The 14,780-nt window shown below is 45.0% G+C and overlaps 1 protein-coding gene and 1 pseudogene across 1 annotated transcript; one reads left to right on the forward strand and one right to left on the reverse strand.

Annotated features, from left to right (window-relative positions):
- Positions 1–573: 573 nt before the first annotated feature.
- LOC125519163 (polyubiquitin-like) overlaps positions 574–14,780 on the forward strand; it is a 278,280-nt pseudogene continuing 264,073 nt past the window's right edge.
- LOC147960870 (uncharacterized) lies at positions 3,192–4,825 on the reverse strand. The gene is made up of 3 exons (XM_087535718.1): positions 4,325–4,825; positions 3,887–4,181; positions 3,192–3,232 (listed from the first exon to the last, which is right to left on the reverse strand). Exons 1-3 carry the CDS (start codon positions 4,376–4,378, stop codon positions 3,192–3,194), a joined length of 390 nt encoding a protein of 129 aa, XP_087391844.1. The 5' UTR covers positions 4,379–4,825.

The raw sequence follows: 14,780 nt of genomic DNA on the forward strand, positions 1-14,780 counted from the left end.
GCGGCTTCCACCGGCCCCGTCTACAAGGCGTACGTCCACAACAGCCCACACGCAGGTCTCGGCATGCATGCAGAAGGTCGTCGTTACCTCGACCTCGACGACAACAATGGCGCCCGGGAGAAGCGCGAGGGGCCGCCAAATGTCCTCCGTTCTTGTGGTGTGATCAACTGCAAAAGTCGGAACGAGATCCTCTGACCTAGATCGATCTACTGCCGAGGGACGTAGTACACGAACACAAGCGGCCCATGCGGCCCAACAGGACGGCACCCATTCGAGTGTGGTGTATTGACCGACTTGCGTGCATGGATAAATTTTGGAATGAATAACATGGCATTGCCATTCTTACTGACTTGGATTCTTCCCAATGCGTTATGCTGCCGAAATTTTTAGCCAAGTCCGTGACGTCGCGCCTCTGCCTGCTAGTCTATATATAGTCTATCTACATGAACCCATCGACTCTCACACTCATGACACGATCCCGTCGAACCGAAGCAACCCAGAAGAGAACGAAGCACAAGCCTTTTGGCCGCCCAGTGAAGCTTCGACGACCCAAGTCGCAACTCGCTCGGGACGATGCAGATCTTCATGAAGACCCTGACGGGCAAGACCATCACGCTGGAGGTGGAGAGCAGTGACACCGCGGACAACGTCAATGCCAAGATCCAGGACAAGGAAGGGATCCCACCAGACCAGCAGCGACTCATCTTCGCCGGGAAGCAGCTGGACGACGGTCACACGCTGGCCGACTACAACGTGTAGAAGGAGTCGACGACGATGCACCTTGTGCTCTGCCTCCACGACGGCACCATCATCAAGGTCAAGACGCTCACCGGCAAGGAGATCGACATCGAGCCCGCGGACACGGTCAACGGGGATCAAGGAGCACGTCGAGGAGAAGGAGGGCATACCGCCTGTCCAGCAAAGGCTCATCTTCGTCGGCAAGCCGATGGTCGACGATAAGACGTCACAAGACTACAAGGTCAAGGGCGGCGACGTGCTCCACCTCGCGCTCGCGCTCAGGAGCGGCGCCTGCTAGAGTCCGTGTAAGCTTTTCCATGAGGGTGTAGCTTTGGTTCAATTTGTTACGTATGGTTTTTTTTTTGGGGGGGGGATATGATTTTGCATGGAACTTTATGAACAATAATGTTTTACCTTTTTAAAGCCATAATTTATGAGGTTACATGTACTCTTTTTCCATCGGTTCATACTCACTCCGTCTAAAAATAAATGTTCTGATTTAGTACAAAATTGTATTAAATAAATGTCACTTATTTTAGAACAGAGGGAGTATGTTACTACCAGCGATCCACTAAAGCAAAGATATGATATTTTGATTTGAGCCAAACATAGCCTCGCTGTTTGCATAACCTTACTTGCACTACCCTATAAAAGATATGAAATTTTTATCACTAAGGCATGGCGGAGACCATCTGATCAGATCAGATGGACGAGAACTACGCGGGAATGCTGGCAGGCCTTTAGTATAGACCAATTTCGAGTTCAGGCTACGGCCCAGGTTGACTTAGGCCGCTCACCTAAAAAAGTTGAATTAGGCCGCAGAAAAATGATTTTGTCCCTTGGATGATTTATCTGCTGGGCCAGAAAGTTAATATGCCACCAATAGGTTTTGGGCCAAGTTACGAAAATGTTTTTCAGTGTATTTTCTACTATATTAAGAAAATGAAAATTATTTATGCACTGTTCAAATAAGAAATATGAGCCCAAAATTATGTTGAAAATTACTTTAGGGATGAGAGTGTTTTATAATGTTTTCCTGTGGGTAACTGACCTAATTATGTTATCAATCATTTTCTTTATTCTCAGTGATTTCTAAGTTGTTTGAGTTTTTTTATTATGTTTATGTACTGAAAATAAATTTAGTTGTGTGATGTTATGTTAAAATCATGTTTGAATTTTTTGAATATAATTGAACCAACGGGAAATTGTATTTAAAAAATTCATGTAGTGTTAATGTTGAATGTCATTTCATGGCATTTTTTAATGATGACCGCCTTTTACAATCATTTTAATTTCTAAATTCATCTTGTAAAATGGTATATTTTTCACCACTATGACTCACTAAATTTTCCAAAACATATTATTTGGAACATTTAGTTAGTGTGGTGTTTATGTTGATGCCATCCTTGTGGTAATTTTTTTTAATGATGCGATCATTACCAACGAGAACATGCCACCGCTTCTAGTAAGTACACTATCCTTCAACTGTCCAAAATTTCAACCAAATTGTAGTCAATTTATTGAAAATGGAACACAAAATATGACGACGAAATCCACGTGGTTTTTGCAACCCTGTGCCCTTTCTGTGTTTGATCCAAATTCAAACATGTGAGAAAAACAAGAAGCAAGCAAAAAATGATCCGCAAGTTCTTAGCAAAAGTTATTATACAACTATTGCAGCAAATAAAATATTCTTATTTTTTTAACAAAAAGTCAGCTGATGTAGTACAAAGCATGTGAACAATGTAATCTGCAGAAACTAGCATTCTTATAGTGTTATGGATAAAACCTTAATTTTGTTCACATGTTATTCAGAAGATTTACAACATGCTAAACCAAATAACAGTGCAAGGAACACCAGGCGCGCACCAAAATGCAACAAGTCGCCTGCATTTTCAATTTTTGCTTTCAGTTGAGTAAATATAGGTGCATTAGCATCACCATGTTCAGAATTATAGGTGCTAGTGAAAATGATTGAAATTTATAGGCAGAGCGTCCGGGCGCCTCAGCATCGCCATGTTCATAATTCAATCTTTGTCAAAACACATATCATTTTCTGCTGTTGGACTGAAACTTTCAGCAGAATAACGAAACTCAAGTGCTCAAGTCACTGCAAGAACCACCACATTTGTGTCAACACCAGATGCTTCATCTAAGAGAAATGCAGGTAGCAATGGTTAAATAGTGCCCATTGTCAACACACTACAGACTAATGTCTCCATACCACTGATCAAACAGTTTCTGAATATTAGCACCGTGATGCCAACGCAAATAGGTTTCTTATATACTGCCTGAAGAACAAACCAAAGTTTAGCTAGCAGAAACACATTAAATGTTGGGTTTTCCTGAACCCATATCTCAACGGATGGAACTGGGTTCTAATGTCATCGTATCCGAGGTGGCGACGCTTTTGAAGGCGACTTCTAGCTAGGGGCCCTGTCTCTGGCATCTCTCTACTCTGCATCGACATCCGCATACCGCAGCGCCGCGTGGGCTAAATTAGCAGAAAAATAGTTAAGCAGTTAAGCATGAGGTTTCAAAGGTACTGCGACAAGTTTAAATAAGAAGATCAAAAGGAAAGCTGAAGTACGAAACCTCAAAACAATGTAATGTGTTGTGGAACAGAACCTGAATTTTGCCCAGGCGTTACGGTTACAGTAGGCTAAAAACAGAAATGATCTTCTCTATGAAGCTGAACTAGGCAGACCGAACTGATTTGGGTTTTCAACTTCAGAAAGTTTTCCACTAGCGGCCTATGGTATTAAATTGGAGAACTGAATCATCTGAATCAAAGCACAATAGTTGCCATATCAAGGTTCAGTGTGGCATCAGACAACCTTCAGTTGACTTATGAAATGATTTTCACCCCAACAAACAACTGGCTTCAGACAACCTTCAGACAAGCATAATGTGGTGCCTGTTGAGCACCTATTGACTTGATTCAGCAACTTTTACTGATGTCTAGTACAATCCTACAGCAGTAGATTCCTAACTGAAACAACAGCAAAGGTTTTTCAGACTGTTTTCCAAGCACGGGCAGATGAGCGCTCAACTTAAATGAAACCCCCAAAAAAACATCCGGACAAGATCAAGACTAGTGCAAATAAGAGTTTCTTGCCAAAGGAGAAGAGCGGGAAGGGGCTCTCACTGGGCGTCTCGGTGATGGCGATGGCGACGTGGAGGCTCTGGCGGCTGTTGGGCAGGTCGACGACGAGCGGGAAAAGCCGGGCATCACATGTGGGGAGGCACATGACGATGTCGTCGGCGCCCAAGTTTGCAAGGAGGCCCACGCCCAGGCCCAGCCGCCCGGCCAGCTCCTCCCTCAGGCGGAACACGGATCTCCCCCTGAACACGATCGTGCCGCTGGCGAGGAGGTCCCCGTGGTAGCTCCTCCACGCGTACGTGATCACCCGCGACGGCACCATGGCGGCGGGGAAGGGAAGCTGCAATACGAATTTGAGATCAGGAAGCCAAAGAAGACGCAAATTCGGCAAGAACAGAGCCAAGAATTTGCGATCTCTGCGGCTGAAATTAAGTCAAGGAGAATCAATCAAGAAGCGGGCATGGTGATGGCGGGCTCACTCACCCCAGTCGGAGGTGGAAGGGGAGGCATGGCCTCCCTGGCGGGGACGTGCTCCATGGCCTAGTGCATCATCGTGCTAACTCGGTGGATGTCGCTGATGTAGTCGACGCTGGCGCCGTCGTTCCAGGGGAGGTACCTCCCGTTGGCGTGGAGGAAGCGGCCGTTGAAGTGCTGGAGCAGGACCTCGTCCCCAGAGTCCGACAGGACGGCCAGCCAAACGAGCGCGGTCTCATCCGTGTGGTTCTAGTTCCGCTGCTCGACGCGGAGCCCGCGGTGGCCGAGCGGCGCTGGCGCGGTCGTCGAGGCGAGGTAGCGGCCGTAGGCGGCGCTGTGGAGGTGCAGGTAATGCGCGTCGTCACCCTCGACCAGATGGGCCCAGGCCACGTTCATCGAATCCCGGCGGTGGTGGAGGGAGACGCCGTGGCCGTCCTCGTCGGCGTGCAGGTACGCGTCGCGCACGGGGTTGCGCAGCCGCATGTGGTGGCCGTGATGGAACTGATCCATCTGTCGCAGGCCGGTGCCGCTGGGGAGCGGAGGCGCGCGGTGGAGAGGGAAACCGAGCGGGGAAGGAGGGGCGGGGATGGTGATGGTGGGTTCTTGGCTTCTTGGAGCTCCGGCGACGGGGAGAAGATGAGAAGCGAAAGCTGTTGGTCGAGACTGTTACGTTCGGGCGCCAAGGCCAAGTATTTCAAGAAGCCGTCAGCCGGTGGGTTTGCGGGCTTTTGGGCCTAGGAATTCCATCCAGTGGCCCGCATGCCAAGATCAACTTCCAACAAGGCCACGCGGCTCTGTCTCGAACACCCCTAATAAAACAAAAAAGGCTCTGTCTCGAACAGAAAAAACCCTGTGTTTTTTCTACAGATGAATTTTTTTTTAAAAATTCATGAAGTTCAAAAAGATCACGAACTCTAAGAAAAAAAGTTCATGAATTTTAGAAAAGTTCACCAATTTCGCCTCCAGGCTTCGGCCTGGTTTGACTCTATATCTATGGTAGTAGAAAATGGTTTTCCTTTTGGGTGAATTTATTTGTTGGGCCAGTTAAGTTAATATATAACACTGATAGGTTTTGGGCTGAGTTATGAAAATGTTTTTAGTGTATTTTATGTTATATTATGAAAATGTAAATTATTTATGCACTATTCAAATGAGAAATATGAGCCCAAATTTATGTTGAAAGTTACTTTAATGATGAGAGAATTTTGTAATGTTTTTCCGTGGGTTATAATGGGCCTAATTATGGTATCAGTCATTTTATTTATCTTTAGTGCTTTCTAAATTGTTTCAGTTTTTTCTGTGTTTATGCATTGAAAATAAATCTAGTTGTCTGATAGTATTATGCTAAAATCATGTTTGATTTTTTTGAGTACGGTCGAACCAATTGGAAAATGTATTAAAAATTCAAGTGGCATTAATGTTAAATGTCATTTCATGGCAATTTTTTTAATGATGATCACCTTTTAGCATCATTTTAATGTCAAAATTCATCTTGTAAAATGATATATATTCACCATTATTACTCACTCTCTAAATTTTCCAAAAAAATATTATTTGGAAAATTTAGTTTAGTGTGGTGTTTATGTTGATGCCATCCTTGTGGTATTTTTTTAATGATGTGATCATTATCAACGAGCACATGTCACCTTAAGGAAATGTTGATTTTCGTTTGGTTTGGTTTTCCACACCGCAGTAGGGATGGCAATGGGTACCCATTACCCGGGTATCCTGCGGGTAAAAACCCTATTAGGGTGAGGGTATGGGACATAAATTTACCTATGGGTACTTAAATGGGAAAATATGATACACATCGGGTAGAGAGGGTACGGGTATGGGATCATATAACCAATGCCCGTGTACCCATGTACCCATTTAAAATGTTGACAAGTGTTTTTTTAATATCCTAACATATTAAGTTTCCCCCCTAAACGTGCTAGGTAAAAACCTCTAATGTGCAGTCAAATTATCTCTATATTTTCATGATTTTCTGAACTTAAATTGTATGACCATGTGTTGTTATTTATGATTATGTGTTGTTTAACATTTTTATGTGGTTCTTTATAGGCAAGTATTTTTTTGTTTATGAGAATGTGTTGTTGTACATTGTTGTTTAAAATGTATTGCTATTAATAATTTATGATATATGTTGATTTCTACAACTATTTTCTGTTAAATTTGATGTGTTGTAAATGTGGGTATTTTTACCCACAGGTACCCATATACCCTGTCAGGTGATGTGTATGGGAAAAAGTTTTACCCTTGACAGGTATGGGTATGGGTGATAGGTAAGTTTAGGGTGAACGAGTAAGGTTATGGGGTGGCTCCACCCGTACCCATACCTTGCGGGTGCCATCCCCTATGCACCATGCGGCACAATATGTTTGGCCGACATGCCTAAGGGGCAAAATTAATGTTTTCTGATGGTGCATTTTATCTTATTGAATGTACTGTAGAACTAGAATGGCGTTGACAAAATTATGGTCGATTCTCTAAACTAGCTTGCTCCAGAATAAGTATAATAGAGCGTGACTCGCTTCTATTACTGAATACTCCCTCCGTCCTAAAATAAGTGTCTCAACTTGATTATAACTTTGTACTAAGGTTAGTATAAAGTTTAGACACTTATTTTGGGATGGAGGGAGTATAAACTAGCTACAGTTGGTAAGTTCTTTGTCGAGTGATTACAGATAAGTTTACAAGGCGAATATTCTTTTCCCTGGTTAAAATGTCATCACAAAGGGAGCTGACATCGACACAAGAAGCCGGTCCATAGAAGTTACAGTCTTGAATGTAAGCATTCCAATACTGAACAAACACTTGTTCCAAAAACGGCGTGGCAAGGCGCGCAACCGCTTCTAGTAAGTACACTATCTTTCAACTGTCCAAATTCAACCAAACTGTAGCCAATCTGTTGAAAATGGAACACAAAATTTGACGACGAAATCCACGCGACTTTTACAACCCCTGCGACCTTTCTGGGTTCCATCCAAACTCAAACATGTGAGAGAAAAACAAGAAGCAAGCAAAAGATGCTCCGCAATTGCTTACCGGAAGTTGTTATACAACTATTGCAGCAGATAAAGAATTTCTTAATTTTATTAAACAAAAATCAGCTGATGTACAAAGCATGCAAACAATGTAATCTGCAGAAACTAGCATTCTTATAGTGCTATGGGATAAAACCTAAATTTCGTTCACATGTTATTCAGAAGATTTACAACATGCTAAACCAAATATACAATGCAAGGAACACCAGGTGCGCAGCAAAAGGCAGCAAGCGCCGGCATTTTCAATTTTTGCTTTCAGTTGAGTAAATATAGGTGCATTAGCATATGACTGAAACTTGAGGCAGAGTGTCCGGGCGCATCAGCATCGCCATCTTCAGAATTCGATCTTTGACAAAACACAAAATTCATTTTCTGCTGATGGACTGAAACTTTCAGCAGCATAACGGAACTCAAGTGCTCAAGTAACTGCAAGAACCACCACATTTGTGTCTCTGTCAACACCACATGCTTCATCTAAGAGAAATGCAGGTAGCAACGTTAAACTAGTGGCCATTGTCAACACATTACAGACTAATGTCGCCGCATCATTGTTCAAACAGTTTCTGAATATTAGAACCGTGATGCCAACGCAAATATGTTTCTTATATACTGTCTGTCTGGAGAACAAACCAAAGTTTAGCTAGCAGAAACACAACAAATGCTGGGTTTTCCTGAACCCATATCTCAACGGAAGGAACTGGGTTCTAATGTCATCGTATCCGAGGCGGCGACGCTTTTGAAGGCGACTTCTAGCTAGGGGTCCTGGCTCTGGTATCTCTCTACTCTGCATCGACATCCGTGAACCGCAGCGCCGCGTGGGCTGAATTAGCAGAAAAATAGTTAAGCAGTTAGGCATGAAGTGTCACAGGTACTGCGACAAGTTTAAATAAGAAGATAAAAAAAGAAAAGCTGATGTACAAAACCTCAAAACAAGCTGATGTCACAGGTACTCGAAACAGATACAGTGGGCTAAAAACAGAAATCATTATCTTCTTTGTGAAGCTGAAGTAGGCAGACCGAACTGATTTGGGTTTTCAAGTTCAGAAGTTTTCCACTAACAGCATATATGGTATTAAATTGAAGAACTGAATCATCTGAATTAAAGCACAATAGTTTTCCATATCAAGGTTCAGTGTGGATTTTTAAATTATGAAATGATTTTCACCCCAACAAACAACCTTCTTTCTAGTATACTGTCGTGCCTGTTGGGCACCTACTGGTTTGATTCAGCAACTTTTACTGATGTCTATAATCCTTCCTACATCAGTTCAGATTCCTAACTGAAACAGATTACCAGCAAAAGTTTTTTCAGACTCTGTTTTCCAAGCACTCAGGTGAAATTAAAATCCGGACAAGATCAAGATTGCTATGGGAAATAAAAGTTTCTTGTCAAATTAAAGGAGAAGAGCGGGAAGGGGCTCTCACCAAGCGTGTCGGTGATGGCGATGGCGATGTGGAGGCACCGGCGGCTGTTGGGCAGGTCGACGAGGAGCGGGAAAAGCCGGCCGTCACATGTGGGGAGGCACATGACGATGTCGTCGACGCCCAAGTTTGCGAGGGCAAGGGACATTGACAATGTACGTAGGTGGATGGATGGAGGTTGTTCCGCGCGCGAGCCGGCGACTTGATCACCTCACCGTGCGTGCGTTGACCGAGCGGAACGCATCAGAGCAGCTTGGATCGTTTGCACGACAGTTCCGTTGTTGCCTTGCCTCCAACCAAAACAAAACTGATGGATGAATTTGCCTCTCCGTTTCCATCTCCATCTCCACGCGCGCATCCGCGGTTAATGTTTTCCTTTTCTTTTCTTTTCTTTTCTTTTCCATCCCCATCTCCATCTCCATTCCCCTTTTTTTTGCATGGAACGAACGAATTCCCTGATGGGCGGGACCCACTTACGACGACTCCTTGTTCTCTCTCTCTTTCCCTCCACACGCCCTGTGCGTACGTACGTGCGTCGTCTTCGTCCAGCTTCGCCCGCGGTTTGAGCCAAGGAAAGGAACCCTCCGCCGGCGTCGGCGCGGCTCCGACGATCTCTCCGCGTGCGTGCCCATGCATGCATGCTCCGGCTCGCGACTCATCCGGCCGCCCCACCATGACGAAGCAAGCACTCTCCATAAATAAAATAAAGGTCTCCTCTTTCTCCTTCGGCCGCCGCCGTCGACGAGCTCCACCTCCTACTCATGCTCTCCAGTCCGCCGACGAGCTCAGCTAGCGAGCTACCTCAAATTGAAAAGCTCAGTCTTTTTATTCTTCTTCTTTGCACAAGACAACAATGGAGAGAGACAAATTAAGCTGACCGGAACACCGGAGGGAGCAGCCTTCTTTTCTTCCCCTATTCAGACTCCGGCGATCCTTAATTCGGCCGCCACACCCATCCACGAGCTCCATCAAATTTGAAAGCCGAGTATTTTCTTCTTCTTTGAACGATCGAGACAACAAGACCGAGAGACGCCGACTCCGGCCAACCTTTGCCGCCGGCCCTAGCTACTTGGCTCGCTCGCTCGCTATTACACTAGCCAGGATCTCAAAGCCTGCTAGCTAGGATCCATCCATCACGCCGGCCGAAACCACGCTGTGAGCTACGCCCGCGTCGATCGATTCAATCGCCAAGATCGAGTCTCGTCGTGGCTGGTCGCTCCATCTCCTCTTATTGATTGAATTGGATTGGATCATCGGATCCAAATCCAAAGAAAAAACACAACACTAGCTAGCTAGGCCTAGCATCAGTCAATCAATCAACCAATCAAGCACTCAGTCGATGCATGCATGCTACGTACTATGTAGTACGTACGTACATTTCACGAATCACTTCCTGCTTTGCTTTACCCACCGATCTCATCAAAAATTGATTCATCGTACACAAAACAAACAAACGAACTTCTATAGCTTGCTCCATGCGCGCGTGACTAATTAGCCACACACGCGCATCTACCTACGTCCGAATAGCTAAGGTTGGTACTTGACTTGCTGCTGGAGTCAACAGTGCTGGTAATTAGTATTCCCTCCGTAAACTAATATAAGAGTGTTTAGATCACTATTTTAATGATCTAAATGCTCTTATATTAATTTACAGAGGAAGTAATTCATAATTGAACAATGACGTCAAAGATCCTAATTTTGTAATTGCTTGTGGAAACTCCTGCTCATGGTGGCTATGATTTTTTCTGCCGGTGGCAAGGAAGGAGGGCTAGAAACCACAAAATCCATACATCCCCACATGCCACAGGATTTTGTCCAAAAAAGAGCGAAGCAATACTTACCAGAACCTGATGACAACTCTACAGGAGTACTCCTTCTCAATCGCCGCCGCCGCCGCATCGGTGCCGATGGTGGTCTTGCCGCGATTCGAGATTGGAGTCTGGCGTGGGCGTAAAACGAGGGGGAAACGAGATGGGCGTCGTGCGCTAATATGCCAATGACGGTATTGCCTCTAGTGCTATGGGCCAGGCTTATTATCTCGGCCTGTCTACGTTCATCGCACGGAAAGAAAAGAGGAACGACAATGGGCTCGTGTGGCTGCCTGCTGACTGAAAGTTTTGATTTGTGCGATCTGTGCCATGGCCTACCAGCGAACCTAGGAGGGGGCCCCTAGTTTTGGGGGGCCCGGGGCGGCCCCCCCCCCCCCCCCCCCCCCGCCCCTCCCCAGGGCCGGCCCTGCCTACATGCACCATCTAATACACCATCCTAACTGGAGTACACATGGCTACTCCCTCCCTATCAAAATATAGGACGTTAAAAAAGGTCTTATATTTTTATAAATAGGTAGAATCTATTAAAGTTAGTACAAAGTTGGGTCATCTATTTTGAAACGGAGGAAATAGCTGCAGAGGATACGTGGGCGGGTGCGCGCTCTGGAGGATGGCCAGCCGGAGGCCATGGACAACGACGACAAAGAGATGTAGCTAGCTCATCGTATCTTCCATTCCATTCCATGTGGTTGCAAGAGATGTAACGACCTAGATGAGCCACGACATGCATGCATGCATTGTTTATCTTGGTTTTTTGGGAGGGAGGAGTGGTCGCGACGAAGGATGCTCCAGAGACAGCCAGCCATGCATGCATCTATCTCTTCTTCTGTCTCTTCAAATCAAATCAAAACACAAAACTTGAGGTACTTCCTCCGGTCCTTTTTACTCTGCATATTAGGTTTGTCTGCAGTCAATCTCATTCAACTTTGATCAAGTTTATACAAAAAATTATTAACATTCACATAACAACACCAATATCATTAGATCCATCTTGGAATATATTTTCATATTATATATATATTAGATATTATAGATGCTAATAATTTCCAATATAAATTTGGTCAAACTTAGCAAAGTTTGACTTTCGGCAAATCCAATCTGCAGAGTAAAAAGGACCGGAGGGTACTCTCGCTCGCTAAGGTAAAGGCGTGGCGTCATCGTGCGCGCGTGATTGCGATGGATTCACCTCCTCGCTACTACAGCAGTAAGTACGTACTCACGTACTACAGTTAAAAGTTAGTATAAAGTTTAGTCGTCTATTTTAGAACGAAGAGAGTACATGCGTGGGTTTGTTGCCTTGACATATTCTTTTTGAGTATGTGTATGACCGCTTTGCGTCTGTACTGTGTTTAAAAAAAATAAAAAACCAAAAAAGAGTCATCTAAAAAATAAAAAACAAATTCAAGAATCTGTATTTGGACATGATGATGATCACCAACAAACCCTAATGGAAATTCAACATAAAATCCCAGAAAAATTTTCAAGCTCTCCTTGCCTGAGGATAATCACACCTTTTTTGGTTTTTCTTTTTTATACCTCAAGTTTCGAGATCAACATATTTACCGCCCAATTTCTCGCGCACTGTGTTGGCCCCCGCTCTCATCCTTTGGATGTGGGCCGGAGGCTAGAGATGGGGATTGACTCGCAAGAGGTTGCGATTGACCAATCACAAAGGAATCAACACTCGCTCATAGGCTAGGCTGAGCTATATCTGAAACTTGCCCGGCATTCAGCGTGACCCCCGTTGTCAACCATGTGAATGAAATAAGTCGGGTCCTCTCCTAACTCTCTTCTATCAGATGGGGTCGGGTGACTCAGATCGGTTCGAGAGGGGACCACCTAGAAGGCCGGACCCGACGCTTGAGATCGCATGCGCCCCTCCCACTCCCGGTGCTGGGTCCCGTGCAACTAACACTCAACTATATTTTCTTGCCCAACTTTTTTACATGTCCCGCCTAAATTTTCTCTGGAAACATTCCGGGTCCTGCTCTCGCTCTCGCTCCCGCGATTAGGGCATCCAGTATAATAAATTCCTTTTTTGACAAAGCGTTGAAAAAGGAAAAAAATAGATGATTTCAATTGTAAGTACACGATGACATGTGCTACCCAGGCAGCGGTGTCAAGTCATACCTATGGCCATGGTTATGGCGCGCACACAAAATTAGAGTTCGGTGTGAGCAGTGGTTTCCGTGTTCCATGTTAATTTTGTATCCATAAATTGGTTTTGGATGAGACCCTCCTGTGGTCTTTTCACGTGAACACAGTATTTGAGGTCCTCTCCTACTATGTCTTTCATCAGACATGGATGCGCGGCTCCGATAGATTGTAGAAGAGTTCGATTTTGTGTGAAGGTCGCACTGACTAATCACAACTATCTATCTAAAAGGCTGAACAAACCACGCCACTCCATCCGTAGCGCGCGCACCTCATAATATCCCGCTCAATTCGCTCGTGCCAAATTATCCCGCCCGTGCCTCACACGTATTTTGCCTTAGGCTGGTCGTAATGGTAGTATCATACTTAATATCATGCATGCCAACTAAGCAATTTTGATGATGTGTCATAGCATTAAATGAAGAAAGAGAGAGTGTAGTATCATATCATGATACCGTATCATATTAAATGCTATGCTACTTTGTGTCATGCATGGCAATAAATAGAGTACTACATGATACTAATATATGATATTATGCATTAGAGAGGTAGTATCATACACTAGTATCATATGCATATGCATGATACTAGTATATGATACTCCCCATTACAACCAGCCTTATCCCGCGGCGTCGTGAAATTTTGGGGTTCAAACAAAGTTGAAAATCTGTGGCCATCCACCAGTCCACCAAACCCAAACCCCCAGTCAACTTCCAGCCGCATTTGTCTTCCTCCTCCTCCTCTCCCCAAACCCAAAACCAGCCGCCGACCAAATCCTCTCGCCCAACCACACCGGCGACCTCCGCTCTCCACCTCACCACCGGCGCCCCCACCTCTCCTCCTCCCTTCTCTTCCTAGCAGGATCCAGATCCAATCGAGCAGCTCGGTCATCGCAACCACGCTCCGGCAGAGGAGTCCTCTCCTTCCACCACCACCGCCACGGCGCCCTCCTCCTCCTTCCACCCCTAGCCGCCGGCCGCGCCCAACCTCCACAGCCCTCCTCGCGCCCGAAGCCCCAGCCCGCGGCCATGGCGTCTGAAACCCTAATCAAATCGCAGCAGAGGAGGTCCGAGCGGCCACGACGACGCATCCGCCGCCGGTCCACGTCAGGCTACTTCTCCTCCACCACGCACCCCTCCTCCGGTTGCTTCTTCCCTCCCAGGGCGCAGCCATGGAGAGCGGCCAGAGGAGCAAGGACCAACAGCCCCTGCCTCCTCTCCAGCACGTGCTGGGGATTACGAGCGGCGTACGTGGTGAGCTGCCCCTCTCTACCCCCAAATCTACATGTACATCCACTGATTGACTGAAACTGGTTGGATGTTCAGTTTCTTCTGTATGATTAAATCAGTTTTTGATTCAAGCAAACTCAAGTTATTACTTTCTACTCCCTCTGTAAAGAAATATAACAACGTTTAGATCACTATAAACTAGTAATCTAAACGCTCTTATATTTTTTACGGAGGGAGTAAAACTGTTGAAGCAGCCAGTGATAAATTTCCAACAGAAAAATACTACTTATATACTGTACTAGTTGAAGAGACCACATTATATGTCACTGCTGCTGTGAAGTTGATTTGTTTTGGAGAGACCATCAGGAAAAGAATCTCTTGCAAGTGTGCTGTACTCAGAGCAACACATATATCATGTGTAAAATATATTTTTATGTGAAGGTATAACTGATTTACAAGACACAACAACAAAAATGCAAGGAGGAAACACTTTCGTCAGCTAGCTCTTTCAGATCACCTTGAAATCTATAATGCTTTCATGACAACAGTGCAATAGGACAAAAAGTTAGATATTGTTACTTCAATATCTCTCTCGGTAATTTCTGTTGGATTCAATGTAATAGTCTGACCAGGACTAAGGGTGTGGTTTGTTGATTAAGTGTGGAAAGCTAGTATCATGCAAGACAAGTTGTGATTTCAGCACTGAAAATTGATTATTGTTTCACTCAACAATTATTGCAGTTGGACATAGTCGATGGAAAGATGCAGTACCTGTTCGACGATG

Source organism: Triticum urartu, chromosome 7A, assembly GCF_056163025.1.
Source record: "Triticum urartu cultivar PI428250 chromosome 7A, HENAU_Tu73, whole genome shotgun sequence".
Classification (NCBI taxonomy): domain Eukaryota; kingdom Viridiplantae; phylum Streptophyta; class Magnoliopsida; order Poales; family Poaceae; genus Triticum; species Triticum urartu.

Bases quoted from the DNA above. Each gene is read 5' to 3' on its own strand.
- LOC147960870 (XM_087535718.1), bottom strand. From the start codon at position 4,378: ATGGAGCACGTCCCCGCCAGGGAGGCCATGCCTCCCCTTCCACCTCCG. The intron at 4,182-4,324 runs GTGAGTGAGCCC...TTCGTATTGCAG, and splicing joins CCCTTCCACCTCCGACTGGG to CTTCCCTTCCCCGCCGCCAT. The intron at 3,233-3,886 runs GTGAGAGCCCCT...CTGCTAATTTAG, and splicing joins CGCCATCACCGAGACGCCCA to CCCACGCGGCGCTGCGGTAT.